The sequence below is a fragment of the Oncorhynchus kisutch genome, linkage group LG20 (assembly GCF_002021735.2).
Source record: "Oncorhynchus kisutch isolate 150728-3 linkage group LG20, Okis_V2, whole genome shotgun sequence".
Taxonomy (NCBI): domain Eukaryota; kingdom Metazoa; phylum Chordata; class Actinopteri; order Salmoniformes; family Salmonidae; genus Oncorhynchus; species Oncorhynchus kisutch.
Window position 1 is genome coordinate 47880602 of NC_034193.2, and position 27985 is coordinate 47908586.

Sequence of the window (27985 nt, forward strand, 5' to 3'; positions counted from 1 at the left end):
AAGCTTTATTTTTAGAAAGTGATACCAGTACATTCAAAGAAGATTTTGACAATGGTTTGAGTTTTGTTCGATACGAAATGTGTTTTTCCTCAAGTACAATAACGATAATGGTACAAAAGCTATTGAATAAAAATAGCTTGAACTATTCTTGCTATCAACATGCAAGGAGGTGAATTGGAAACTTACTCCAGATCAAACACTAGTAAAAAAATTAGATCATAAAGACGTCTTTGACACAACACAATACATCAGTGCATGGAATACTGTCCTGTTCAACAGTTTCTCCTATAGAAAATAATATATTCACATGGGTAATGTCTCCAAGGCATTAGGCCCCCACACATGTATGCTCATGAGTCATGACATATTTCATAGGACTTTCATTCACCTTTTTAATGGGTATTTAACAATCATATCTCAAACACCAACATTCCTCCTCCTTCTGTGCGTCACGAGTGTGTGTTCTCCTGTGGGAAAATGTGAAATCTTAATGAAGCCATATCTCTTTTGCATAACTAGGTCAGATCGACACATCATGCATAGCAGGGACACTTGTATTGAGGGTACTATCATGACAGAATTACATATAGTATCACTAGAATGGATCCTACTGTAGCATCATGCTTAAGTATGTTGGCAAAGGGAAAACTTGAGTAGGTTCTCTGTGATTATCATGACGTACCTCCCCCCCCCCCTTTTCCACTCCAGACCAGGGAGGACTGTCCTTCCTGGGATTCCATCTAGTCCTAGTTAACCAGAATTCAGAGTGAAAGTGTCACAATGGGACTGATTGTATGACTTTGTCTTGCCTGAGTCACTTAACACAATGGTTTACAAAGACCTGGCAAATGATCAAGAGTGCAACTCTCAAGATTTCAAAGGCGTAATGGAACAAAAAGGTATCTCTCTCGCCTTTGTGACCTGTATGTCCTATGTCCCCTTTCTGTCCTGGCCTTCCAGGGGGTCCCACAGTGTTTCCATGGGCTATGGATGATACATAAGGTTATTTCATATAAAGCTAAAGCTGCAATCAGCATTTTGGCAAAGCCCCACCAATGTTCAATCGTGACAAATTGGACTTCACACTTGGTACTGTTCTTTATTGAAATAAAGTACCAGTCAAAAGTTTGGACACCGACTCATGGGTTTTTCTTTATTTTTACTATTTTCTACATTGTAGAATAATAGTGAAGACATCAAAACTATAAAATAACACATGTACTGTAGTGAACAAAAAAGTGTTATTTAATTTATGTTTGAGTTTCTTCAAATAGCCACCCTTTGCCTTGACGACAGCTTTGCACACTCTTGGCATTCTCTCAACCAGCTTAATCAGGGAGTTACCTGAAATGCATTTCAACTAACAGGTGTGCCTTGTTAAAAGTTCATTTGTGGAATATCTTTCCTTCTTAATGTGTTTGAGCCAATCAGTTGTGTTGTGACAAGGTAGGGGTGGTACACAGAAGATACCCCTATTTGGTAAAAGACCAAGTCCATATTATGGCAAGAACAGCTCAAATAAGCAAAGAGAAATTACTTTCCATCATTGCTTTAACACATGAAGGTCAGTCAATCCAGAAATTTTGAAGAACTTTGAAAGTTTCTTCAAGTGCAGTCGCATAAACCATCAAGTGCTATGATGAAACTGGCTCTCATGTGGACCGCCACAGGAAAGGAAGACCCAAAGATACCTCTGCTGCAGAGGACAAGTTCATTAGAGTTAACAGCCTCAGAAATCAGCAATTAACTGCACCTCTGATTGCTGCCCAAATAAATGCTTCAAGTAACAGACACATCTCAACATCAACTGTTCAGAGGAGACTACGTGAATCAGGCCTTCATGGTCGAATTGCTGCAAAGAAACCACTACTAAAGGACACCAATAAGAAGAAGAGACTTGCTTGGGCCAAGAAATACAAGCAATGGACATCAGACCAGTGGAAATCTGTCCTTTGGTCTGATGAGTCCAAATTTGCGATTTTTGGTTCCAACCGCCGTTTCTTTGTGAGATGAAGAATAGGTGAACGAATGGTCTCCGCATGTGTGGTTCCCACCATGAAGAATGGCGAAGGAGGTGTGGGGGTGCTTTGCTAGTTAATTTAGAATTCAAGGCACACTTAACCAGCATGGCTACCACAGCATTCTGCAGCGATACGCCATCCTATCTGGTTTGTGTTTGGTGGGACTGTCATTTGTTTTTCAACCGAACAATGACCCAAAACACACCTCCAGGCTGTGTAAGGGCTATTTGACTAAGAAGGAGAGTGATGGAGTGCTGCATCAGATGACCTGGCCTGCACAATCACCAACTCAACTCAATTGAGATGGTTTGGGATGAGTTGGACTGCAGAGTTGAGGAAAAGCAGCCAACAAGTGCTCAGCATATGTGGGAAATCCTTCAAGACTGTTGGAAAAGCATTCCAGGTGAAGCTGGTTGAGAAAAAGCCAAGAGTGTGCAAAGCTGTCATCAAGGCATAAGGTGGCTACTTTGAAGAATCTAAAATCTATTTTGATTGTTTAACACTTTTTTGGTTACTACATGATTCCATATGTGTTATTTAATCATTTTGATGTCCTCACTATTATTCTACAATGTAGAAAATAGTAAACATAAAGAAAAACCTTTAGGTGTGTAGGCGTGTCCGAACTTTTGACTGGTACTGTACGTTAATGAATTCCATTAATACTGTATTATTCTCACCTCTGATGTATTCCACAAGGTCAGTGGCGTTACTATGGGATCCAAACACACGGCTGAATCCTGGCCTACCGGGAGGGCCAGGGGGTCCTGGGGGTCCTTGAACAACCTGTGACTTCTCCAGCTGAGACCGGTTGTCAACCACGTCCCTCAACAGACCATGGTCTACGGGATGGGAAACAATCAAGATCAGAGATAACATATGCATTTACATCCAATGACCAGCAAACGTAGGACTCTTCATTCATTGACGATGGTCACTATCTTTACTAAAGAACATCTGTGTCTCATTGGCATAGAAATGTAATTACTATGCCAATGGGACACATCCCAATTCAAGTCAATGTGCCATTCCTTTGATCCATTGTCATTGGAAACAAATACGCTTTGAAGAATTGCATTTAAATGTTGAGTTAAAATGTGTCTAACTCTGAAAAGTATATTGTAGCGCTGCGATGACAGTATTGGATATTCAGTTTCACTTACACTTGATGTAGTCAGTCACTCGGACCGCTATATTGGAGTAGTCTGTCTCAGTCTCAGTCTCAGCCAGCCTTCTTCCCTCGCTGGTCCTGTGGTCGAAGGCGTGGCCGTACCCAGAGCTACCCTGCTCTCCCTTGTGTCCCTGGGATCCAGGGGGACCTGGGGGGCCTGGAATCCCAAACATTCCCCCTCTTATACCATCACCTGGTGAGGATAATACAATTCGCCAGTTATACCCACTGCTCTAGGGCAGTAACTCAATGCCAAGGGTAAATTATTGCTTTGAAATGAACAGGAGTCCGTAAAATCCCCTATCAATGTCTATTTTTAATTTTAATAAGTAACCTTTTTATCTTGGGGAGGATATCCATAAAGTGATGTAATTAGGGTAACCTATTGTACAGGCTCAATGCATTTCAAGTAATCCATTAACTTTTATTGCCTGGTTTAGACCTACAGTGTGAATAATGGCAAACTAACTATTTCTGTACTGTTGTAACTCTAGGAGTCTTTGGATAGTACTGTAATACCATATCATTATCCACTTAGTAGAAAACCATTTATGAAACCCTTATTGATTTGACCATACTCACTCTGTATGTAGTCCTTGACCTCCTCCAGCCTGTATCCAGAGCCGCTGTAGGGGGCCTGTCCTGAAGGACCGGCAGGGCCTTGAGGGCCAGCAGGGCCTGGAACACCAGGTGGACCAGGAGGCCCCTGAGCGCCCAAGATGCCTCTGTATTCAGCATCTAGAAAGGACAGGCAGAACTGACATCAGTCAAACTGTTAATAGGAATAAATATGCAGACTGTCCAGTAAGTCATTCTGGATCTAGACCTACAGCGCATTCGGAAAGTATTCAGATCCCTTGACTTTGTTATGTTACAGCCTTATTCTAAAATGGATTAAAAAACGAAAATAAAAAAAATGTCTCATCAATCTACACACAATACCCCACAATAACAATGAGAAAACAGGTTTAAACAGGTTTTATTACAAATATAAAAACAGAAATACCTTATTTACATAATACCCTTTGCTATGGGACACTCGAAAATCAGCTCAGGTGCATCCTGTTTCCATTGATCATCCTTGAGATGTTTCTAAAACTTAATTGGAGTTAAATTAAGTGGTACATTTAATTGATTGGACATGATTTGGAAAGGCACACACCTGTCTATTTAAGGTGTCACAGTTGACAGTGCATGTCAGAGCAAAAACCAAGCCATGAGGTCAAAGGAATTGTCCGTAAAGCTCCGAGACAGGATTGTGTCAATGCACAGATCTGGGGAACAGACCAAAACATTTCTGCAGCATTGAAGGTCCCCAAGAACACAGAGACCTCCATCATTCTTAAATGGAAGAAGTTTAGAACCACAAAGACTCTTCCTAGAGCTGGCCACACAGCCAAACTGAGTAATCAGGGGAGAAGGGCCTTGGTCAGGGATGTGACCAAGAAATCAATGGCCACTCTGACAACTATCTCTGCAGCACTGCACCAATCAGGCCTTTATGGTAGAGTGGCCAGACGGAAGCCACTCCTCAGTAAAAGGCACATCACAGCCCACTTGGAGTTTGCCAAAAGGCACCTAAAGACTCCCAGAACATGAGAAACAAGATCCTCTGGTCTGATGATATCAAGATTGAACTCTTTGGCCTGAATGCCAAGTGTCACATCTGGAGAGATGGCAGTGGCAGTTAAGCCACTGTTCCCCAATAGGCTGTCATTGTAAATAAGAATTTGTTCTTAACTAACTTGCCTAGTAAAATAAAAAAAATCCTTGATGAAAATGTTCTTCAGAGTGCTCAAGACCTCAGACTTGGGTGACCTTCCAACAGGACAACAACCCTAAGCATGCAGGCAAGACAACGCAGGAGTGGTTTTGAGACAAGTCTCAATATCCTTGAGTGGCCCGGACTTGAACCCAATCAAACATCTTTGGAGAGACCTGAAAATAGCTGTGCAGCGACGCTCCCCATCCAACCTGACAGAGCTTGAGAGGATCTGCAGAGAAGAATGGGAGAAACTCCCCAAATAAAGGTGTGCCAAGTAGGGCTGGGCGATAAATCAAAATCAATAATTATCAAGGTAATTACTTCCCTCAATAACGATATAAAAATGTTTGGATTCATTTTCGATAATGTCAATATAGAATAATTACAGCAGTCCATTTCACCTCTGTGACGCAGCAGGAACGTGCGGAGAAGTGACAATATGCACGTGGAGAGGTAAACGCCCACTAAAAACCACTTAGCACCTCGAGTGATGGAGTCACCACTATTAACCACAACAAATGAGTCATGTAGGCAAAAACAGTGGCAGTGGTAGCCATGGAGAAGGAGCAGCTTCCAACGAAGAAATTATTGATACACAGTTTTAAACTGTTTCAGTAATTTGGAAGTGGTTTAGCTTTTAGAAGTCCGACAAAGAGCAGAGCAATGTTCGGTGCAAATTGTGCCGTAGACAGGTGGCTACGAAGTCTGGTACTACGACAAACCTTTTTCAACATCTGAAGCAAAATCACTCTTTGGAACATGCAGGAAGTTTGAGTTTGCGTAACGGTATTGATAAACGCCCCTCAAGCACCAGCCAATCTAGGGATGTTTGCCCGAAGCTGTCAACACTGATAGTGTTTATGCCCAACATGCAAACATCGAAAAGACAAAGACATCACAAATGCTATTATGCATTGCATTGCTAAGGACATGCTGCCAATTAGCACAGTCGAAAAGGAAGGTTTCAAGCTTATCAATTTAATTGACCCCAGGTACGTGCTCCCTTGCCGCAAACATGGAACAATTTTCCTTAAATATAATTTTATGTGTAGCTCACATAATACATTTTTTAAACTTTTATTTAACTAGGAAAGTCAATTAAGAACAACTTCTTATTTACAATGACGGCCTATCGGGGAACAGTGGTTTAAGTGCATGGTTCAGGGGTAGAAAGACAGATTTGTACCTTGTCAGCTCAGGGATTCAATCTAGCAACCTTTTGGTTACTTGCCCAACGCTCTAACCACTAGGCTACCTGCCACCCCAAAGCCCTTGGTTAAACATCATTTGATTAATATCGTGATAATTATCGTTATCGAATGAAAAAATATATAGCTATCGTGATCATTTATTTGCCATATCGCCCAGCCCTGGCGCCAAGCTTGTAGCGTCATACCTGCCAAAGGTGCTTCAACAAAATATGAGTAAAGGGTCTGAATACTTATGTAAATGTGATATTTCAGGTTTTTATTTGTAACTAATTAGCCAAAATGTCAAAAAAACTATTTTTTCTTTGTCTTTATGGGATATTGCAGAAGATAAGAGATGTCACTGTAGGACCCAGGTAGGCCTGGTGGGCCGGGAGGTCCAGGGGGCCCGAGCATGCCCACCATACCCTGCTCTGATGACAGACGGATGCCACAACCAATCACAATCCTGAATTCTTATGATGTGACCATTTTAAATCAATTGAACTACTTACCGAGATCCATCTGTAGGTCCCGGCCCACCATTTGGGAAACACTTGCACACGCTATGGTTAAAGAAGCTAATGGTGTGTGTATGAATCTAAATGTGAATCTGACATGGCTGTGACACAGTGATTCCTTACCATTCATTAGATTGAGGACTCGTCCAGCCACCTCATGGGTATTAAAGCCATAGCCTCCTCTCCATGGGATCCCTGGGATGCCAGGAGGACCAGCAGGGCCAGGGGGACCGATGACGTAGCGTCGCACTTCCTCACCTGAGAGGGGTACGGATCAGGCAAGGGCACTTCACTGACCATTGACTGTCTCATGACACAATGTTATCTCTTTTTTCCGTCCCGATTATCAACATTTGTGCTCAAACATCTGACTTACTCTGTAGAAGGCTGATGATGTCATTTAGCGATGTGCTGCCTCCACCGGGAGCACCAGGCGGGCCTGGAGGTCCAGGCACCCCACTAGCAATACCTCCACCTGAAATGTCAACAGAACTATTAGATCCAGGCAAACATACAATATGATATACTTCATATATGTAATGCTTTTGATAAGATGTTGGTTTGTCTGGACTCACTCTGGATGTATGCGATGACGCGACTAGCAAGGTCGTCCACGGACTCCACTGATCCACCACCAGGGGGCCCCGGTACACCGGGAGGACCCGGAGGTCCCGACATGTACTCCCTGACGCCATCGCCTCCATGAAGGACAACACAATACACAAGTTACTGCACTGCTAAACAGTAGCGTAGAAAAGGTTTTAGATCATCAGGCACCATTTTAGTTAGCATCAACTACGCAAACAACATCGAAATCCTGTTTTGTCGACCATATTGTGGTCACGTACGCTATCAAATATTGTAACGGTCTTTGGATGGACGTAGTTTAGGCCCAATCCTTTTCATTGGAGGTAAGAAGAACAAGCAGATCATCTCACTCACTCTTGAGGTATTCTGTGATGTATTGGCGGACGTCCGGTGTTCCAGACCCAGACCCAGGTGGCCCATCGCGGCCGGGAGCCCCGGGAGGTCCTGGTGGACCTGGCGCTCCAGGGGAACTCCTGGATGATCCACCACTGGAGTAGCCAGGGATTCCTGGAGCACCTGGAACGCCAGCCTCACCTAATGAAGATATAAGTTGGCTTAACTTATACAAAGGATCCACATTGAGTGATAAACATTGTTGAAGTGATGCTCCAGAGCTTTTGTATAATTTTATCCAGTAGATTTGAAAATAGTGCTCCCGAGCCAAAACAGGTTCCAGTTTGAATTATTTTTGCGATTCGTATGATATGTTACGAATGTATAAGTGCTTAAGATCCCAGACTGCAGCTTTAAAGGGGTGTAAGGGTGTACCTTTTGGACCCGGTTGCCCCTCGGGGCCCTCTGGACCTTGGGGACCTGGAAGTCCACTGTCCCCTTCTGGTCCTGGACCCCCAGGTTGTCCCTGGGGTCCAGGGAAACCTGGGGAGAAAACAATACAATGAACAATACAACATATACCCACAAGGATCAGGCCACAGGTGTAGGCTTGGATGTTTAACTATGCCTCTGGTAAATATTTGATCCACCCACCGACACCGGGATCTCCGGGAACTCCTGGTAAACCGGGCTGACCTGGGTCACCTGAAACATTGATAAAATTGCATTAAGGTCGACATTTTAAGTCTATCACTAAGTCTGCCGTGTAAATAGTATGTGACTGAGTCAGTTCATAGCCTACTATGATATCAATCCATCCTTTTGACATGGACATGCCTTTAAAATTGCTTACCTTGGTAACCCTGGGGACCTGGTTTGCATTAGGAAACAATAAAATGATTTACAAGATGTTTGCACATAACCTCTGTTTCAACCAAATTGACTATGATGAAAACACAAATGGGATAGACAGTGAGTTGGACCCCTCTGTACCTGGTGATCCCGGAAGGCCAGTTGGGCCAGCAGGTCCTGGTGGCCCAGCGAAGAAGGTTCCTGAAAGGCAACACAGCATTACACGACAATATTACATTGCGTTACATTACGTGACCTTCCATATCATACCATATCATATGGGGCGGCAGGTAGCCTAGTTGTTAGAGCGTTGGACGAGTAACTGAAAGGTTGCAAGATCGAATCCCAGAGCTGACAAGGTAAAAATCTGTTGTCCTGAACAAGGCAGTTAACCCACTGTTCCTAGGCTGTCATTGAAAATAAGAATTTGTTCTTAATTAAGTGACTTGCCTAGTTAAATAAAGGTCAACTATATACTGATCAACAGCTTCTATCTTTGACAGTAGAGTCATTGTGATTGTGTTGAGTGATCAGATGGTAACAGTGTGGATAGTGTAGTTTTGGTAAGGGCCACCTACCTGAGTTGGGCACGAAGCTACCTGGCTCTCCCTTATCTCCTCGGGGGCCGGGCACACCAACACCTGTGGGAGAAATTGGTCAGGTTGACTTGAAATTCATCAAAATGGTTTGAAAAGGAACTTTGCAACAGATGACGCAAACCAGTTCTTACAATAGCTTAATTATTTTTACAATATAATTTCAATATAATATTGTAAATTCTTCTCAGGTAGAAATGTTATGGCTTACCTGGTACACCTGGCTCTCCTTGAGGACCTTCAGGACCTGGGGGACCCTTACCTGATAAGGAATAAGGTATGAATTAGCTTTTTAAAAAGGACAGAATCCATAAGAAAAAGGAATCTGAACAATATAAAATAAAACAGCTATCCGTCCAAAAATACATTGAAGTGCATGGAGAATGAACCACATGGCTTACCTAGAAGACCCTGGGCACCTGGTTCTCCTGGGGGCCCTGGAGGGCCAGGTGGGCCAGGAAGACTAGCCACAGGTGCATGTCCTGTTGTAAGGGGTAAAGTAAGTTAAGAGGTAATAAGAAAGTCATACACTAAAACAAGAACATATTTTCAGCCAAACATACTCACTCTCTGTGGTTTCCACAGTCTGTACAGTAATACCAGGCTTTCCCTGATCTCCCTTCTCTCCTTCCTCTCCCTTTTCTCCCCTGGGACCTATAGAGACAAAGACAATGAACAATCAAAGGGAAAGTACGTACAGTATGTGGACCCTGGTGTCTCATTGGATATCTGAGAAATAAGTCTTACCAGGCGTCCCAGGAAGACCAGCAGGGCCAACAGGACCTGAGGAGACACAACAGAAGCATTGAGTACACAGCTTACTGTACCTGGAAGTCTATGAGGAACTTCATGCAGATCTCCAACATCTAGATCTTCATCCAGATCTGGTCAATGCGATACAGTATTTACTCAAACTGTAGAGCACAGTCTTAGAACAGAGGTTCCCTAACTTTTTATAGTCCTGTACCCCTTCAAACATTCAACCTCCAGCTGCGTACCCCCTCTATAGTGCACTCTCAAATGTTGTTTTTTGCCATCATTGTAAGCCTGCCACACACACGCTATATGATACATTTATTAAACATAAGAATGAGTGTGAGATTTTGTCACAACCTGGCTCGCGGGAAGTGACAAAGAGCTCTTATAGGACCAGGACACAAATAATAACATAATAATAGTCAATCATTTTGGTCTTTATTTAATCATCTTACATAATGAGAAGGGTGTGCTTGAAAGGATGTACATAACTCTGCAATGTTGGGTTGTATTGGAGAGAGTGTCAGTCTTAAATCCTTTTCCACACACAGTCTGTGCCTGTATTTAGTTTTCATGCTAGAATCCACTCTCATATAGGTACATGGTTGCAAAGGGCATCAGTGTCTGAACAACACGATTTGCCAAGGCAAGAAACTCTGAGCGCAGCCTGATCCAGAAATCTGGCAGTGGCTTCTGATTAAATTAAACTTTCACAGAACTACCTGTTGCAATTTCAATGAGGCTCTCTTGTTCAGATATCGGTAAGTGGACTGGAGGCAGGGCATGAAAGGAATAACGAATCCAGTTGTTTGTGTCGTCCGTTCCGAGAAAGTACCGCTATATCACATTTGACATTGTCCGTAAGCTTGAGTTCATTTGCACACAAAAAAACAATACAATGATGGAAAGACCTGTGTGTTGTCCTTGTTAATACAGACAGAGACGAGGTCCAACTTCTTAATCATAGCCTCAGTTTTGTCCTGCACATTGAATATAGTTGCGGTGAGTCCCTGTAATCCTAGATTCAGATCATTCAGCGAGAAGAAACATCACCCAGATAGGCCAGTCGTGTGAGAAACCTGTCATCATGCAAGAGGTCAGACAAGTGAAAATGATGGTCAGTAAAGAAAACTTTAAGCTCGTCTCTCAATTTTATAAAACGCGTCAATACTTTCTCCCTTGGTAACCAGCACACTTCTTTCTGTATGTTGTAAAAGCGTTACATGGTCGCTGCCCATATCATTTCATAATGCAGAAAATACACGAGAGTTCAGGGGCCTTGCTTTAACAAAGTTAACCATTTTCACTGTAGTGTCCAACATGTCTTTCAAACTGTCAGACATTCCCTTGGCAGCAAGAGCCTCTCGGTGGATGCTGTTGTGTACACAAGTGGCCTCGGGAGCTACTGTTTGTACATGCATTACCACTCCACTAAGTCTCCCTGTCATGGCTTTTGCACCATCAGTACAGATACCAACACATCTTGACCAAAGTCCATTTGATGTCACAAAACTGTCCAGTACTTTAAAAATATCCTCTCATGTTGTCCTGGTTTCCAGAAGAGGATGTCTTCCTTAATTGACCTCCCATAAACGTAACGGACATATACCAGGAGCTGTGCCACTTCTGTTGACTCATCCAGCTGTAACGCATATAATTCACTGGCTTGTATGTGAAGCAGTAATTGTTTCAAAACATCTCTTGCCATGTCAGTGATGCATTGTGAAATTGTCTGTATAGTTTTTTTGGCCTTTTCCCCCAGCATTGTCCCTGCCATATCTGCGGCAGCAGGAAGAATGAAGTCCTCCACAATAGTATGGGGCTTGCCTGTCCTAGCCACTCGGTAGCTCACCATATAAGACACTTCTAGCCCCTTCTCATTAATGGTATCTGTTGCTTTTATACATGTCTTACTACTCGGAATTCGTCTTTATTCTCACTCAAAAAACTCCCGTGGCTTATTTTTCAAATTGTCATGTTTCGTTTCTAAACGTCGTAAGAGTGAAGGTTTCCTGTGAGAGAGTAACGGTTAATGTGATTGGATGTTAACTTTTTGACAAGGCTACCTGTATTTGTCACGACTTCTACCAAAGTCGAAGCCTCTCCTTGTTCGGGCGGTGCTCGGCGGTCGACGTCACCGGTCTTCTAGCCATCATTGATCCATTTTTCATTTTCCATTGGTTTTGTCTTGTCTTCCTACACACCTGGTTTCAATCCCATTCATTACCTGTTGTGTATCTGTTTCCTCTCATGTCTTTGTCAGAGGTTGTTTATTGTTCAGTTTTGTCTTTGCATTGGTGCACGACGTGTCCTCGGACCCATTTTGTTTTATTATTATTCATAGTTTTGGAGTTGTTTTATTTACAATCATTAAACAACTCAGTTTGATTCTGCTGCGCCTGACTTCACTGCCACCTATACACACGACTCTGACAGTATTTGACATTGTGTTTATTTTTATTTTTTTACATTGTTATTTCACTGAACACTAGATGGTTTAATTTTATTTTGGGCAGTGAAATAAGGCTACTCAGGCGAGAAAAAAAACTCACCCAAATGTATAGCCTTGTTGGAGAATATAAATGTACTATTTGAAAATGTGAAGACATTTTTTTGGTATTTAAAAATAAAAATAAAAATATATGTATATATATCATTATTTAATTTTAAAAAAGTGAATCACGTTTTTATTTGTACCCCTGGCAGCATTGCGCATACCCCGCATACCCCAGTTTGAGAATACCTGTCTTAGAACATTTTAGAATTTAGAGCTTCAGTACCAACCTGAGAGTCCAGGGGATCCGGCAACACCAGCGTGTCCGGGGATGCCTGGAGGTCCGGGGATGGCAACCGAACTGGAACCAGCTGGAATTAAAACAAGAGATTGACCAATGACCATTCATTACTTAAGGATATGTGATGCTGTCCTACTGTGGACACTGTACTATAAAGTAATCTCAACACATTTTTACAGCTGTAGATGTAGAGTGCCTATCCACCAGTGTAGCGATGTCTCTAATTCGCTTTGTCGTTTCCTCTGACTTACCTGCATTGATGATTCTACCAGGTTCTCCAGCTTCACCTAGAAGATAACATGATGCTAGATTGAATGAAAGCATAATCCTGTTTGACTAAAGATAGAGGAAGTATGCAATAAGTACATTACCTTTACCTCCAGGCTGACCTGGATTACCTGGTATACCTGGGGTAGAGGGGGAGGGTTACAAAAATGTTATAGCCTACTGTACAATATTGAGGAACCATGCATCTGAAATGTAAATCAAGGAATGATTTTGCATCAAAGAGTCATACCTGGTGGACCTTGAAGCCCGGGAATGCCTACAGTGGAAACAAGTGGAAAATGTATGTTATTGAAATGTAAATAGTGAATACTAAGCATCGATGGGTGGATGGATATGTGGGTTAATAAATTGATTGATTTTACCTGGGAGGCCTGCATCTCCTGGAGGTCCTGCTGGTCCTCTTGGACCTGGTAATCCATCCGATCCCTTGTCACCTGGAATGATAAAGGTATCAATTATCCGGTAAAAATCTCAAAGTTGTTATATGGACAACTTGATTTTCCTACCAAAATATATTGTTGTGGTTTCTATCGACAAAAGGATGCTGTTGTTCTCACCTCTAGAGCCTTTTTCACCGTCAGCCCCGGGAGCACCTGTTGAATAACACCCACACATTCAGAATTGATAAGAGTGAAGAATTTCACTATTACGGTGTCTATATTCGGACAGCCTGAGATTATTCTAGCAGCACAATCTTTTCTTCGCTACTCTGGTCACTTACCTGCGGGTCCTTTGGATCCCTTTGTTCCGTCTGGTCCTGGAAGTCCTTTTTGACCTGGGTCACCTATGATGACGGAGAGGGTGCATGACCACTATGAAATGTGCTTACTACTCATTTTCACACCAGTTTACGTATGTAGTGCATATTTCTCTCAATGATGTGTTTTCCTAGAGAAGGAGGAGAGAAGAAATAAAGAGACACAACGTTCTGAATCCCATGTTACACACCTGATACACACATGATACACACCTGATGTTCCGCGGGGTCCATTCTCTCCTGGCTCGCCCTTATTTCCTGGAGGTCCAGCTGGTCCCTTCTCTCCTGGACGAGGAGAGAAACAATAGGCTTGCTGATATGATCGTTGTTTGATGCTGCAATATGTAACTTTTTGGCGACCTGACCAAATTCACATAGAAATGTGAGTTATAGATCTGTCATTCTCATTGAACGTAAGTCTTAGAAGTGGTTGATATGTTCTATGTGCTCAATTTCTATGTTTCCATTCTTAAATTCCGTTTTTGCGTCTTTTACTTTCAGTTTTTCAAACAGCTATTGAAAAGATACAGTACTTCACAGAGGTTTAGATGGCACAATGATTCTCTACACAATTGCTTGTTTTGTCACAAACTGAAATTAGGCGAACTATTAGATGTTTTGCAACCAGGAAATGGCAGAGCGACTTCTGCATATTACAACCTTAAAGCTAGAATCCTCCATTGAAACAAAAACAAAGCCACCTCCCTGCCCCTCTTTCACTAGAAAAAAACAAAGGTATGGGGGCTGGAGAAATGTAACCACTCTCAAATTCATAGAGAGCAGGATGTGTAACAGTATTACTTCCATCCCTCTCCTCACCCCAACCTGGGCTTGAACCAGGAACCCTCTGCACACATTGACAACAGTCACCCTCGAAGAATCGCTACCTATCACTCCAAAATAGCCGTGGTCCGTGCAGAGCAAGGGAAACAACTACTTCAAGGTCTCGGACCGAGTGTAGTTACCAACTGAAACGCTACCAGTGCGCCCTGTTAACTAGCTAGCCATTTCACACTGGTTACAGATGCAAGGACTGACCATACATAGTATCAAATGTATAGTTTTCACCATGTTTTGAGGCTATACAGTCTTTGTTTACATTTACATTCTTCACTAAAATGTTAGTAAAGCAAGCTTATTCATTAGGTATAAATAAGTTATATTATTCCACAGTCAATGTGAATCATAAATGTTTAAGTAAAAAAAAAATGATGTATCAACTAAGGTTTCTAGCTATATTTGTAGTTTTCTCTTTGTGAATCTAAATCAAGGAAATAGGCCTGCAACAACACAGTATTGTACATCATCTCAACAGGTCGGTTTGGAATACCTTTCGGTCCTGGAGCGCCTCCTTCACCTCTGAAACCCTGTGGGCCAAGAGTTCCTAAAGAAACGTGACAAATACACAACTTTAGAAATCGCAAGCTTGTGTCTTCTTCCAGTACAATGGTACACAAAAAGGGCAAAGAGCACTCACCTGGGATACCTGTAGCACCCTGACCACCCACTGATCCTGGAAAACCAAAATAAATACACTTTCACAACGGCGGCCAACAGTTACAGTCTCAGTGTTGATGAATTGCATTTACATTTGAGTAATTTAGCAGACGGTCTTATCCAGAGTGACTTACAATTTGGGATAGTTTAATGTATCTCATCAATCTAGACGTATTTCCTGCATTGATGATGACCTTTGGCCTTACCTTTAGGCCCAACAGGCCCAGCAGTGCCAGCAGGTCCGGGGCCTCCGGGTTCACCAGGAGAACCTATGGCATCACATAACATTACTTAAGAGCTTGAACAGGAACCCATAATTTAAATATATACATTTTATGGATTTTTTTTCTCTGAAGATATACTGTGACGCCATCAAATACACTAATGAACATACCTTTGTCCCCTTTCTCTCCAAACCCTGGAGGACCAGGCTCTCCACGTGATCCCGTTGGTCCTTCTCGGCCCCTCTGGCCTGGGGAGCCCTCTGCACCAGCTTCACCTATTCACAGATGAGAAGAGATGCATTGTGGGAGTGAGAGTCTATACAATACATTTCTCATTTGTTGCAAGATTGAGATCTTGTCATTTTAAGTCAAATTGTGTCCTTAAACATTACCTGCATTTCCTTTAGGTCCCCTCGTGCCCTCCTGTCCACTGTGGCCCATCTGACCTGGAGGACCTAAGGAAGAGAAGCCAAACATCGGTCTGCTATCATTAAGCAGATGATTATTTACTGTAGCCCCTCCAGAATAAAACTAGTAGTTTGTGTTCCTACCTGGTAGGCCAGGGAATCCATTATCACCTGAAATAAATGAATGAATTCCATTTGTACAGTATAACTCTAACATGTACAGTATTTGCTGTGTAACATCATTGACATTACAAATAGGTCTATGGCTCACTGACCTTTGACTCCTGGACCACCTTGGTCACCTGAAATAAAACAGCTGAAATGTTAATCAACAGACACAGCCAAAGGTTGCTCTGCCAATACAGTTTGTTTCCATCTATGGATGGATGGATCCATCTATGTATGTTTCCATGTCCATGCAGTGGATGCCCTACAGTACCTTTGGTCCCAGGCTCTCCTCTCGCTCCTTTCATTGAGTGTGCAAGTGTTGCTGTAACAAATAAATAAAACATGTTGTCAATATACAGAATCCAATAAAAACCACACATGTATAAATCTTTCAAAAATATTCATACAATTCACAAGTTTGCATGATTTGGGATTATTCCTTTGTTTTAATGGTTGAAAAGCTCAACATATACCCACAAAACACAAGGCTGGTGCACAGTGTAAGTTCTGGTTCTGGTTCTGTACCTCGTACAGTAGCGGACTGCAGCTCAGTCCTGACTATCTGCTGTACCGCCCTTTGCAGAGCTACAGAGTCTTGGCCTCGTCCATTAGCTGATCCTGGACCTGCTCCTGCTGCCACTCCCAGATTGATACCATTATCAGAGCGGAGCAGTGTGGTAGAGGAGGTAGAGGAGGTCTTGTCTATGTACGCAGACCCCAGAGGGTCTATGATGTTGATGGCAGAGGAGGAGGAGAGGCGACTGGAATGGGCTGAGGAAGAGCTGGAGGCTTGTTCCAAGGCATCCACACGAGCTTTAAGACGTCTGACTTCTTCGGCTGTAAGTGGTTGGAAGAGAAAGAGAGGGGGGGGGGGAGAATTGAGAGGGAAACAGAGAGAAACAAGGACAAAGGTCGAGTGATAGAGAGAAGCGAGAAACAGATAAATACAGGAGAGAAAGAGCAGAGGAATAAACAGAGAGAGATTTACTTAGACATGGACGTAACTCTAGAGCTCTATGACAGAGGCAACCACCCCAGTGCCCTACAGCTCCGCTCCTCCTCTCTTACCCAGGGCGATGAGTCCCAGGAGGAGCCCCAGGAGGAGCAGAAGACCCAGCAGGAGGCCCAGCAACCACTTCCACCAGGAGCAGCAGGACCAGAAGCCCAGACCTCCTCCAGACTCGTCCTTACGCATCTCTGACCGAAGAGAGGGGTAGAGGACAGGGGGCTCAAGAACCGGCATCAGTAGAGTATCATGAAGAATGCATAAGAGTAGGCACTTAGGGCTGGAGATTGTTACGTTGGGATTCAGCCATTTCAATTTCAAAGTATAGTTAGACTATACCTGGATAGGTTGCTTTGTCTTTCGTTGACACTTTCGTCAAGGATCCAGCTTTAAAAAACATCAGTGGCAGAACAGTGTGTTAGTAACACAAATCAAGGTGTGGTGAAAATGTCTATTCACTTACGTTATCTACCGTTAGCTTCTGTGGTTCTGGCTGTAGCTGTCTCCACAAAGCTGGACACCTTCTTCTTCTCCTTCTTCAGTGAGTCCTCAGAATAGGCTAGAAAATGTGAAAAGAGAAGTTGACTTCACCATAACTCACAGACAACGGCTAACACTAAGACAGTGGGACTGTAGTATGTTATTGGGCATGGAAACATTTAAGATCTGATAGGACTGGTACCATTTTTCCTCAGAAGGTTCTTCTAATTGAGCAGACAATTGAATATTTAGTCAATATTATGTATTTAGTGAAAACCCTCCTCTACATTTCTGGTATTCTCACGTACTGGATTGCAATATTCCGGTAACTTTCCGCCAATTCCCATGTTTCTAGAAATCATGTTATGAAGATTCCCAGAATAAGCAGGGAATCTGGAATCCTCCAATCAAGATTTCATGAAAACCTGGGAATTTTGGAAACATATTGCTCTTACAACAACCTCTCCATCTACGTCAGCAAGACAAAGGAGCTGATCATGGACTACAGGAAATGGAGGGCCGAGCACGCCTCCATACACATCGATGGGGCTGTAGTTTAGAGCTTCAAGTTCCTCGAGAGCTTCAAGTTCCTCGGCGTCCACATCACTAAGGATCTATCATGGTCCATACACACCAACCCAGTCGCGAAGAGGTACAACGCTTCTTAACCCTCAGAAGGCTGAAAATATTTGGCACGGGCCCTCAGATCCTAAAAGCGTTTCACAGGTGCACCATTAAGAGCATCTTGACAGGCTGCATCACCGCTTGGTATGGCAACTACTTGGCATCCAACAACAAGAGCGGCCCAGTACTCCCGATCTCCCTGCCAACCAGGACCTCTATGCCAATTGTCAAAAACTCCAGCCACCCAAGTCATAAACTGTTCTCTCTGCTACCGCCTGGCAAGTGGTACTGATGCACCAAGTCTGGATCCAACAGGACCTTGAACAGCTTCAACCCCCAAAACATTAAACTGCTAAATAGTTGGTTAAATAGTTAGCCAAATAGCTACCCGGCTATCTGCATTCAGCCTTTTTTGTTGTTGACTGATCACATTTGCTGCTGCTGCTACTGTTTATCATCTATCCTATTGACTAGTCACTTTATTCTTAGTTATATGTGCATATCTCCGTCAATTACCTCGTACACATCAACTTAGTCCTGGTACCCTGTATATATAACCATTGTGTATGTATTATTACTTGTATTATTACTTGTATTATTACCTTTTTCTATTATTTTTCCATTTTCTTTCTCTCTGCATTGTTGGGAAGGGCCCGCAAGCATTTCACTGTTAGTCTACATCTGCTGTTTACGTAGCATGTGACCAATAACATTTGATTTGGTTTGCGTGTTGCCTACCAATAGCAGTGGCAGCAGAGGAGAACTGTTTGCCGGTATCTTTGGCCATGACGAGTCTCTCCGTCTCCTTTTTGACGGGAGCGTTCTCTTTCTCCAGCAGCATGAATTTGTATTCTTTGGCCTCGTCACTGGTGGGACTGCTGGGCGCCACTGAGAAATAGGCAGCAAAAATATTCAGTATGAACTGGTAAGTGCCATGAGTACATGATAAGATAGAGTAGTAGAGGATATCCTTTTACTGCGGTGGGCTAAATCAGGGTCACACAGAGTGTTTCTTGGTAGTCTTAAACACAATTTGACTGCAGGAAAGCGCTATATTGTCTTGGTGCTGCTGCTGCTTGTACATATATACATCAAATCAAATGTTTTATGTCTATGGTTGCCTAATTGTTATCGATGCAAAACTAAGTATTTTGGACTCACCTATGGTTGTGGACACCCCTGTGCTTGTGACATTTTTCTGCACACCATAGACTGCCAAGAAAAACATGCAGGGTGAATTTAACATGATTTAAACATGTGTGAAGTATAACTCCCACAATGAACATGGGCATTATTCTCTTGATCCCAGTGGATGTCTGAAAACTCAACACTCCATCCATGCCTGTTTGTGCGTTGACTCCATTCGCTGTTAGGATACCGCCAGTGGTGGTGGCCAGGTTATTCTGCATACCGTGAATTAGAGTTGGACAAAGGAGAGAAAACATTCGATACACTACTACTACTGAAAGCACTGGATTGGTGTCGACATGGGCTAGAGGGAGTTCCTATAGACCAGTAGGGATTGTCAAAAATGACAAAATACTTTAAAGATCAATGTATCAACATTTTGAAATATATTTAATTAAAATACATGTATTTTGTATTTTAAAATACAGAACTACGTTTGTGTCACGCCTTGGTCTTAGTGAATCACATCATTCTTACAGAATCACCCACCACATACGGACCGAGCGCCGTGGTAACAGGCAGGAAAAGCGAAAGGAGGACGTTATGGACAGCAATGGCATGGAGTATACGACGTGGGAAGAAATCGACAGGTGGGCGGCCGACCCAGAGAGAGTGCAGGAGCCCGCCTGGGATTCGCTAGGTCAGTGCGAAGAAGGCTATAGGCGAATGGAGTTGGAGAAACAGACACGGCGGCGCAGAGCGAAACCCGAAAGTCACCCCAAAAAATGTATTGGGGGGGGGGCTCAGAGGGAGAGTGGCTGAGTCAGGATATGGACCTGAGCCAACTCTCCTTGTTTATCGTGAGGAGCCAAGGAGGAGACCAGAACCAGAGCCGGTGTTAGAGGTGAGCGAAGCAGAGACTGTGAAGGAGGGGAAAGTGGAGTGGAGAGTAATGAGGGAGTTGCTAGCTTGGTGCTATAGATACCATATTCGTCCGACGGATCGTGTCGGGGATTTGATGGCACCTGAGTTAGCGCTCCATACTCGTCCTGAGGTGCGTGTTAGTCGGCTGGTGACGTTGGTGCCAGCCTCACGCACCAGGCCTCCTGTGCACATCCCTAGCCTTGCACATCCTGTGCCACCTCCACACTCCAGTCCTCCGGTAGCAGCTCCCCGCACCAGGCTTCCTGTGCGTGTCCTCGCTCCAGTATCACCAGTGCCCGCACCACGCATCAGGCCTACAGTACGCCTCGCCTCTCCTGCGCTGTCGGAGTCTCCCACCTGTTTAGCGCAGCCAGAGCCTTTCTCCTCTCCTGCGCTGCTGGAGTCTCCCGCCTGTTTAGCGCAGCCAGAGACTCTCTCCTCTCCTGCGCTGCCGGAGCCTCCCGCCTGTTTTGCGCTTTCGGAGTCTCCCGCCTGTTCAGCGCAGCCGGCATTTTCCTCCTCTCCTGCGCTGTCGGAGTCTCCCGCCTGTTCAGCGCTTCCAGAGCCTTCCTCCTCTACAGCGCTGCCGGAGCCTCCTGCCTGCATGAAGCAGCCTGAGCTGTCAGTCTGCAGGGAGCTGTCAGTATGCATGAAGCAGCCAGAGCTGTCAGTCTGCAAAGAGCTGTCAGTCTGCAAGGAGCTGCCAGTCTGCAGGGAGCTGTCAGTCTGCAAGGAGCTGTCAGTCTGCAAGGAGCTGCCAGTCTGCAGGGTGCTGTCAGCCTGCATGGAGCAGTCAGAGCTGTCAGTCTGCATGGAGCTTTCAGCCTGCATGGTGCAGTCAGAGCTGTCAGTTTGCAAGGAGCTGCCAGTCTGCAGGGAGCTGTCAGTCTGCAAGGAGCTGTCAGTCTGCAAGAAGCTGCCAGTCTGCAGGGTGCTGTCAGCCTGCATGGAGCAGTCAGAGCTGTCAGTCTGCAAGGAGCTGCCAGTCTGCAGGGAGCTGTCAGTCTGCAAGGAGCTTGCCAGTCTGCAGGGAGCTGTCAGTCTGCAAGGAGCTGTCAGTCTGCAAGGAGCTGCCAGTCTGCAAGGAGCTGTCAGCCTGCATGGAACAGTCAGAGCTGTCAGTCTGCATAGAGCAGCTAGATCCGCCAGTCAGCCATGATCTTCTAGATCTGCCAGTCAACCAGATTCTTCCAGATCAGCCTGTCAACCAGATTCTTCCAGATCAGCCTGTCAACCAGAATCTTCCAGATCTGCTAGTCAACCAGAATCTTCCAGATCTGCTAGTCAACCTGAATCTTCCAGATCCGCCAGCCAGCCAGGATCTACCGGAGCCTACTACCTACCTGAGCTTCCTCTCAGTACTGGGCTTCCTCTCAGTACTGGGCTTCCTCTCAGTACTGGGCTTCCCCTCAGTTCCGGGCTGCCCCTCAGTCCCGAGCTGCCCCTCAGTCCCGAGCTGCCTCAGTCCCGAGCTGCCCCTCAGTCCCAAGCTGCCCCTCAGTCCCGAGCTGCCCCTCAGTCCCGAGCTGCCCCTCAGTCCTGAGCTGCCCCTCAGTCCCGAGCTGTCCCTCAGTCCCGAGATGCCCCTCAGTCACGAGCTGCTCCTCAGTTCTGTGGGGTTCTGGGTGAGGACTATTAGGCCATGGTCGGCGGCGAGGGTGGATTATCCCAGGACGCGAAGGGGAGGAACTAGGACATTAATGAAGTGGGGTCCACGTCCCGAGCCGGAGCCGCCACCAATGACAGACGCCCACCCGGACCCTCCCTATGGTTTTGAGGTGCGTCCGGGAGTCCGCACCTTGGGGGGGGGGGTTCTGTCACACCTTGGTCTTAGTGTTTTGTGTTTTCGTTATATATTTTGGTCAGGCCAGGGTGTGACATGGGTTTACGTGTTGTGTTTCGCATTGGGGTTTATAGGATTGGGATTGCTATGATTAGGGGTGTGTCTAGTATAGGCTTGGCTGCCTGAGGCGGTTCTCGATCAGAGTCAGGTGTTTCTTGTTGTCTCTGATTGGGAACCGTATTTAGGTAGACTGAGTTTCGCTTTGTATTTCGTGGGTGATTGTTCCTGTCTCTGTGTTGTGTCACCAAATAGGCTGTATTAGGTTTCACGTTCCGTTTGTTGTTTTTGTATTTATTAGTTATTTCATGTATCGTTCCGTTTTTTCTTCATTAAAGACATTCCACCACGCTGCATTTCGGTCCGACTCTCTTTCGACAAACGAAGAACGCCGTTACAGTTTGCAAGTAAACGGCCCAAACAGCAACAATATTCTCAGTAACGGATAGAGAAACGCTTCACTTGCTATGATTGTGATATGTTGTTGTTTATCTACCTTAGTTGAATACACAGACTCTAATTCACTATGGAAAAGAGTGTCTGCTAAATGACCAAAATGTAAATTATGTGAACATACTGGGTATTATTATTGGCCTTGTTCCGGTAGAGCTCATTAGAATAATACTCAGAATGCTTTGCAATCGTTCATTTTTACATATCCGTTTATATTTAGTTAATTGATGACACCATAGTGCCATCAGACTTCTGATACCAAGGCAGGGGGAAAGGGAGCCACACAATTGTGAACCAATATAAAAACGGTAGTGGTGGGAAAAGTACTCAATTGTCATACTTGAGTAAAAGTAAAGATACCTTCATGGAAAACGACTCAAATAAAAGGGAAAGAAACCCAGTAAAATACTACTTGAGTAAAAGTCTAAAAGTATTTGGTTTTAAATATACTTACGCATCAAAAGTAAATGGAATTGCTAAACTGTACTTAAGTATCAAAAGTAAATGTATAAATCATTTCAAATTCCTTATATTAAACAAACCAAATGTCACAATTTTATATTTTTATTGACCGATAGCCAGGGGCAACACTCCAACATAATTCACAAACGAAGCATTTGTGTTTAGTGAGTCCGCCAGATCAGAGGTAGTAGGGATGACCAGGATGTTCTCTTGATAAGTGTGTGAATTGGACCATTTTCCTGTCAAAATGTAACGAGTACTTTTGGGTGTCAGGGAAAATGTATGGAGTAAAAAAGTGCTTTACTTTCTTTAGGAATGAAAAATATATATATATTAAAAGTCAAATAAAGTACAGATACCCCCCAAAAACGACTTAAGTAGTACTTTAAAGTATTTTTACTTTACACCAGTGCAAAAAGGGTATAGAAAAGTATTTTGTGTTTTAAAAATGCAAATTACCGCTCTCGAAAGTAACTTATTATGAAATACATTGGAGTGAAGTTCAGCCCAGTGTAATGCAAACGACTAAATACTCAGAAAGAATTTAAATACATATTTCAAATACATGTAATACAAATACTGCCCGTCTCTGCATAGCAGTCACTTACTTTCAAATCTGGGAAGGAAAGGAAACAAGTGAACACTTTGGGAGAAAGGAAAGATTATTGGGACGCACCGATAGAGAGACGATAGATGTTGTGGGGGATGTTTACCAGTGCTAGAGGCAGAGAGTCCAGAGTTCATGGATGTAGAGCTGAGGGCCAGGTTGTTCTGAAGCCCTGTGGGTGTAGAAACATTGATAAACACCCACATCGATTGAGTCACACCCACAGTAACATGTACAGTATTCATTGACAATGAGAAAATTAGGAGACATTTTCTTTTTTATACTTTCTTGTGATTCTTATGTTGCACACAAATCTTGTTCATTTTAATCATGTGCTTTTTATCTCTTGGACTAAATCTGTTCCGTTATATAAATAGCTTTGTTGATGGTGTGAAGGATTAAATTCAGATTACATTTCTGTTGGCACTATTATCACTCTCTATCATGCCATTCTTATTAGAGTAATTGTGACTGTATATTTGGTGATGTCTATTGCTGACCTGTGAGTGTGATAGGTGAGTGTTGGAGGGTGGAGGTGGGGGACAGGTTGATGGCGTTGCTGTGGTAACCATAGCCTCCAGCCGTGGGGCCTGACCACATGTAGGAAGGCATTCCTAAGTCCAGGGTGGCACTGTCGTACTGGCCTGGGAGAGAGGGAACAGGTTACTGGTTTTATGTATGTTTATTTAACCTTTACTTAACCAGGTGAGTCAGTTAAGAACATATTCTGGCCATCTAATGCATCAGGGATTATTTATGTACGTATTTACTTGTGTAATTACTACTTATGTACCTATTCATTTATTTCAGAGTGCATTTAAACATTGATTTATTACAGCATTTATTCATTTACCTAGTTTTAATCATGATTATACTGGTGAGGGTGTGTACCTGACTGGGAGCTGTTTGGCATGGTTCTGGTCTCTACGCGGGCCTTCCTGGGGATAGGGAGGGTGCTGGTGGGGGAGCGAGGTGGGCTGATGCTGCAGGAGCGACTCCCCTTCAGCAGCCGCTTCACGTCTTCCAGCTCCGTCCCTACACGCCACGGGGGAACAGACTCTGGTGTCATCTAAAGTCACTTAGGAAACGTACAGTGTGCAGGCTTTTCAACTGTTTTTTAATTATAAAGACCGATTTTTATCCAACTGTATTTATCTTATCTTCAAGCATCCACATTCCATTTCCTTTCCACGTTTTCTGACTGAGTCTTATTGTCTCCCTATTTGTTGAAGTCAAACTAATATCATCTTGGTCCACGTGTATTTTCCAGGGCAGATCGGTTGAGTCATAGGTTAGTGATAAGAGCCCGCGTGGTACGAGGCAACTCACATCTTTTGGCTGTGGGAGAGGCACTCTGCAGTCTGCATCTGATCTCATTCTCTGGAACAGGACACACAGAATAGAATAGAATAGAATAGAATAGAATAGAATAGAAAAGTATAGAATAGATAAGAATAGAGTAGTGTAATCAGATGTGTCCTATTTTATTCAAATACAGCCACTTAAAATGGCAAAACAATAATAAGTGCATTCTGCAGTAGTGTATGGTCTGATTGATGGTGCTGTGCGCTAACAGCCAGTACCTCTACTGTGGCTCCGCCCTCTGGTGGGTGTACTGGCAGCTGCACTTCCTGCAGCTGAAACAATCAATTATCAAAAATCAATTATGTCATTTTTAATATCCACTTTTATTAAACATAGGAATTAAATACATTTTGAAGTCACATTTAAGATTGGTAGTTACCATATTCTCTCCTTGTGTATTCCGGAGATGAGTTTCCATTGGATCTTCCTGAATACACGGAAGAAAAACACCACTATTGACGACTTTTCCTTCTTCATGTCATAACTGAAGTCATACTTCAACTTCCTAATGATATTCTTAATGACATTATTATTGACATCTGCACCTGTACTAAAGAGCATCAGAGGACCTTAGATAGGGCCAGTAGTTTCCTGACCACATGACATGACCAAGAAATGGTTGCACTCCCTCGCTCAGACGTTGCATGCGTCAACCAATGGTTACGTGCCACGTCATCGACTGTGTCATTGACTGACAGATTGCTATAACATATGATGTGGTTAGCTAATAGGTAAAATACCTATCCAGGCATTGTAAGATCTAGCAGGCATCAGCAACACCTGGGCAGAGGAAAGCGCCCGATATCTGATCTTAGACCCCAGAGGTCATGTGGTCAGGAAGAAATCCTAGCCCTGGATATAAGGCTACATTCATAACCAAATGGGAAGGTGGTATTTACCACATATGACAGGGAAAAGTCCACTTGAATGCCCCTCCAACTGGTAATTACTAGTGGGAACCTCGTCTATTATCCCTGAGCTTCGACTTCTCCCACATGCTGACCTCTGACATCTACTAAGGAAATGACCTTGATAACAGCATTTTCAGCAGTTAAATGCAACAACAAAACATTATTTAAAAAAAGCTATCTATTAATATGGTTTTTGAACCCTATAATTAGTTTACAAGCATGATAGCTGTACGTTTAGTTTATGGTTGACGCAGCTTGTTGGCCATTAGCCAATCTGTGTTTCTCAATGAGTTCAGAGCATGCATTGAATGCACCCAACTGGTATTTACGGCTTCACAACTGGTAATTACCACCTTCTCACTTGGTTATGAACACAGCATATGAATAGGGTTAACCTTTGACCTTGTCACTGACCTTCGTAGCCCATGGAGCGGGCGGTCATGGTGGTGGTCATGCTCTTTCTCTCCGTGGGGGTGGGGGAGAAGCTGACAGCAGAGGATGCAGACCCCTGTGCCCTGCCCCTCTTCACGCCTCCTGAACCCGCCCCTGCCGAGGAGCTGTAGTTGGACCTGGTAACCGTGGAAACGGTCACAGAGCCCAAGCCGCCGGCCGACATTTTGGCACTAGAAGAACCACCTCCTCCGATTCTGGTACCAGAACTAGAGACAAAACCAGAACTAGAACCAGAACTGGAACCAGTGACAAAACTGCCTCCTCTTGCTCCTGCTCCTTTGGAACTAGAGACAAAACCAGAACTGGAACCACCAGTAAGGGAACCAGTGAAAAAACGGGAACTGGAGCTTGACATAAGACCCCCTCCAGAAATGGAGAGGGAGCCGCTGGTTTTGCTCACCCCAAACGATGCCCCAGAGGCCCCTGAAGACCCAAAAGCTGCGCCAGAGGCCCCCAAAGCACCGTAGGATAAAGAGAGGGACTCTATAGTGGTAATGGTGGTTGATTTGCTGACGGATCTCCCTCCGTACCCAGACTTTGCTCCACCCCCAGACCCGGCTGCAGCAGAGGAGGATACTAGCACTGAGCTACTGCCTCCTGTGATGGCTCTACTGGTAGACTCTCCTCCTCCAATAGAGAGCAGCCCACTCCTTGAAGAGAGACTACCTGAGGCTGGAGGGGGAAAGGAGAAAAATAATGATTAGAACTTATACAGAGTGGAGAGAGAGTTAGTCTCATTCAGTACATTTAGTTATTGTTTGCTTTTCTAAAGTCTACAAACTTTGCCAGCAGGCATGCCAGCTAAGATAGTTATACAAGCTAGCGACTCTAACTTGAAATTGCTTCATGGTAGCTAGTTACGAGGTTGGGAAATTGGGAACCTATCTGAGTGGTAGTGGTATTAAAGAGAATAAACAAACAATCACCAAAAAAGAATATATATATTTTTTATGTAGGACAAATCTCAGGGGGCACTTGCCCCTGTGCCCCTTCTGGGCATGACGCCTCTGAATGTAGCTTAGCTGTCTATATATCTATTGAATCCTATAAGTAATGGAATTATATATCAGTTACCATAAGAGTTCTATAGGAGCATCTAAGCTCTTTCGTTGGAATAGTTTAGGCTGTGATTGACAGTACAAGAAAAACTGTCTTTTACAGGATTCTGACTGTCTTCCAAATGAGCAGGTGTTAAAAAAACTGGCACACTGTGCCAAAAAAAAGAAAAATGACATCTAGATTTGATTTTAAATGTAGACTTTTCCCACTGGCTCTCTGTCTGAGCATGTCTTTAACATGTTATGGCATAACTACTGCTGCTGCTACCACTGCTCTGAGAGATGACCTTCCTCTCCACAACAGAAACTCCACTTGAACTGCTCGAGGACACGCTCTTCTGGTTGGAGACGATAGAGTTAGTGATTCCCTCTTGTGGAGAAATGAGGTACTGTCAAAGACCAATGCTGAGGACTTGGGTCCTGTTCAATGATGGAAAAAGTACCCAAAAGTACAGGCCTCTCTCATCTTTTTAAGTGGGAGAACTTGCACAATTGGTGGCTGACTAAATACTTTTTTGCCCAGCTATATATAGATTTGTCAGAATTAGTATTTTTTATGGAATTTTTACAAATTATTTCTCAATTTTGGGCATTATCTACTACTAGTACTCTCTCTCTCTCTCTTTATTTATCTCTCTCTCTCTCTGTTTCTCTCGCTCTCACGCTCACACTCTCCCTCTCTCTGCAATAAACGTTCTAAAGTTCCCTGATTGAGAATGTGTTGTTGATTTAAGCGGAGACCCTAGCC

General features: G+C 43.8%; 2 protein-coding genes across 3 annotated transcripts; both read right to left on the bottom strand.

The window, feature by feature from the left end:
* Nucleotides 1–12: 12 nt before the first annotated feature.
* Nucleotides 13–3474, bottom strand: LOC116355542 (collagen alpha-1(XVII) chain-like). Of its 2 annotated transcripts, none has more exons than XM_031799967.1 (3): nucleotides 3185–3473; nucleotides 2702–2863; nucleotides 13–467 (listed from the first exon to the last, which is right to left on the bottom strand). In XM_031799967.1, exons 1-3 carry the CDS (start codon nucleotides 3363–3365, stop codon nucleotides 418–420), a joined length of 393 nt encoding a protein of 130 aa, XP_031655827.1. In that variant the 5' UTR covers nucleotides 3366–3473; the 3' UTR covers nucleotides 13–417. The 2 variants fall into 2 exon arrangements, with proteins under 2 accessions (XP_031655827.1, XP_031655826.1); XM_031799966.1 differs by lacking the exon at nucleotides 13–467 and adding an exon at nucleotides 477–984 and having other exon boundaries at nucleotides 3185–3474.
* LOC116355422 (collagen alpha-1(XVII) chain-like) lies at nucleotides 3374–26342 on the bottom strand. The gene is made up of 40 exons (XM_031799122.1): nucleotides 26141–26342; nucleotides 25195–25242; nucleotides 25034–25072; nucleotides 24780–24830; nucleotides 24342–24485; nucleotides 23951–24094; nucleotides 23557–23622; nucleotides 18775–18924; nucleotides 17405–17491; nucleotides 17272–17319; nucleotides 16995–17123; nucleotides 16699–16763; nucleotides 16452–16623; nucleotides 16198–16248; nucleotides 16034–16060; nucleotides 15903–15929; nucleotides 15744–15806; nucleotides 15522–15626; nucleotides 15334–15396; nucleotides 15108–15143; nucleotides 13595–13657; nucleotides 13431–13466; nucleotides 13236–13307; nucleotides 13103–13129; nucleotides 12957–12992; nucleotides 12833–12872; nucleotides 12575–12645; nucleotides 9782–9817; nucleotides 9627–9688; nucleotides 9454–9516; nucleotides 9246–9296; nucleotides 9017–9079; nucleotides 8580–8639; nucleotides 8237–8291; nucleotides 8022–8129; nucleotides 7608–7787; nucleotides 7241–7363; nucleotides 6763–6923; nucleotides 3775–3930; nucleotides 3374–3385 (listed from the first exon to the last, which is right to left on the bottom strand). The coding sequence occupies exons 1-40, from the start codon at nucleotides 26340–26342 to the stop codon at nucleotides 3374–3376; spliced, it is 3192 nt and encodes a 1063-aa protein (XP_031654982.1).
* Between the last annotated feature and the right edge of the window lie 1643 nt (nucleotides 26343–27985).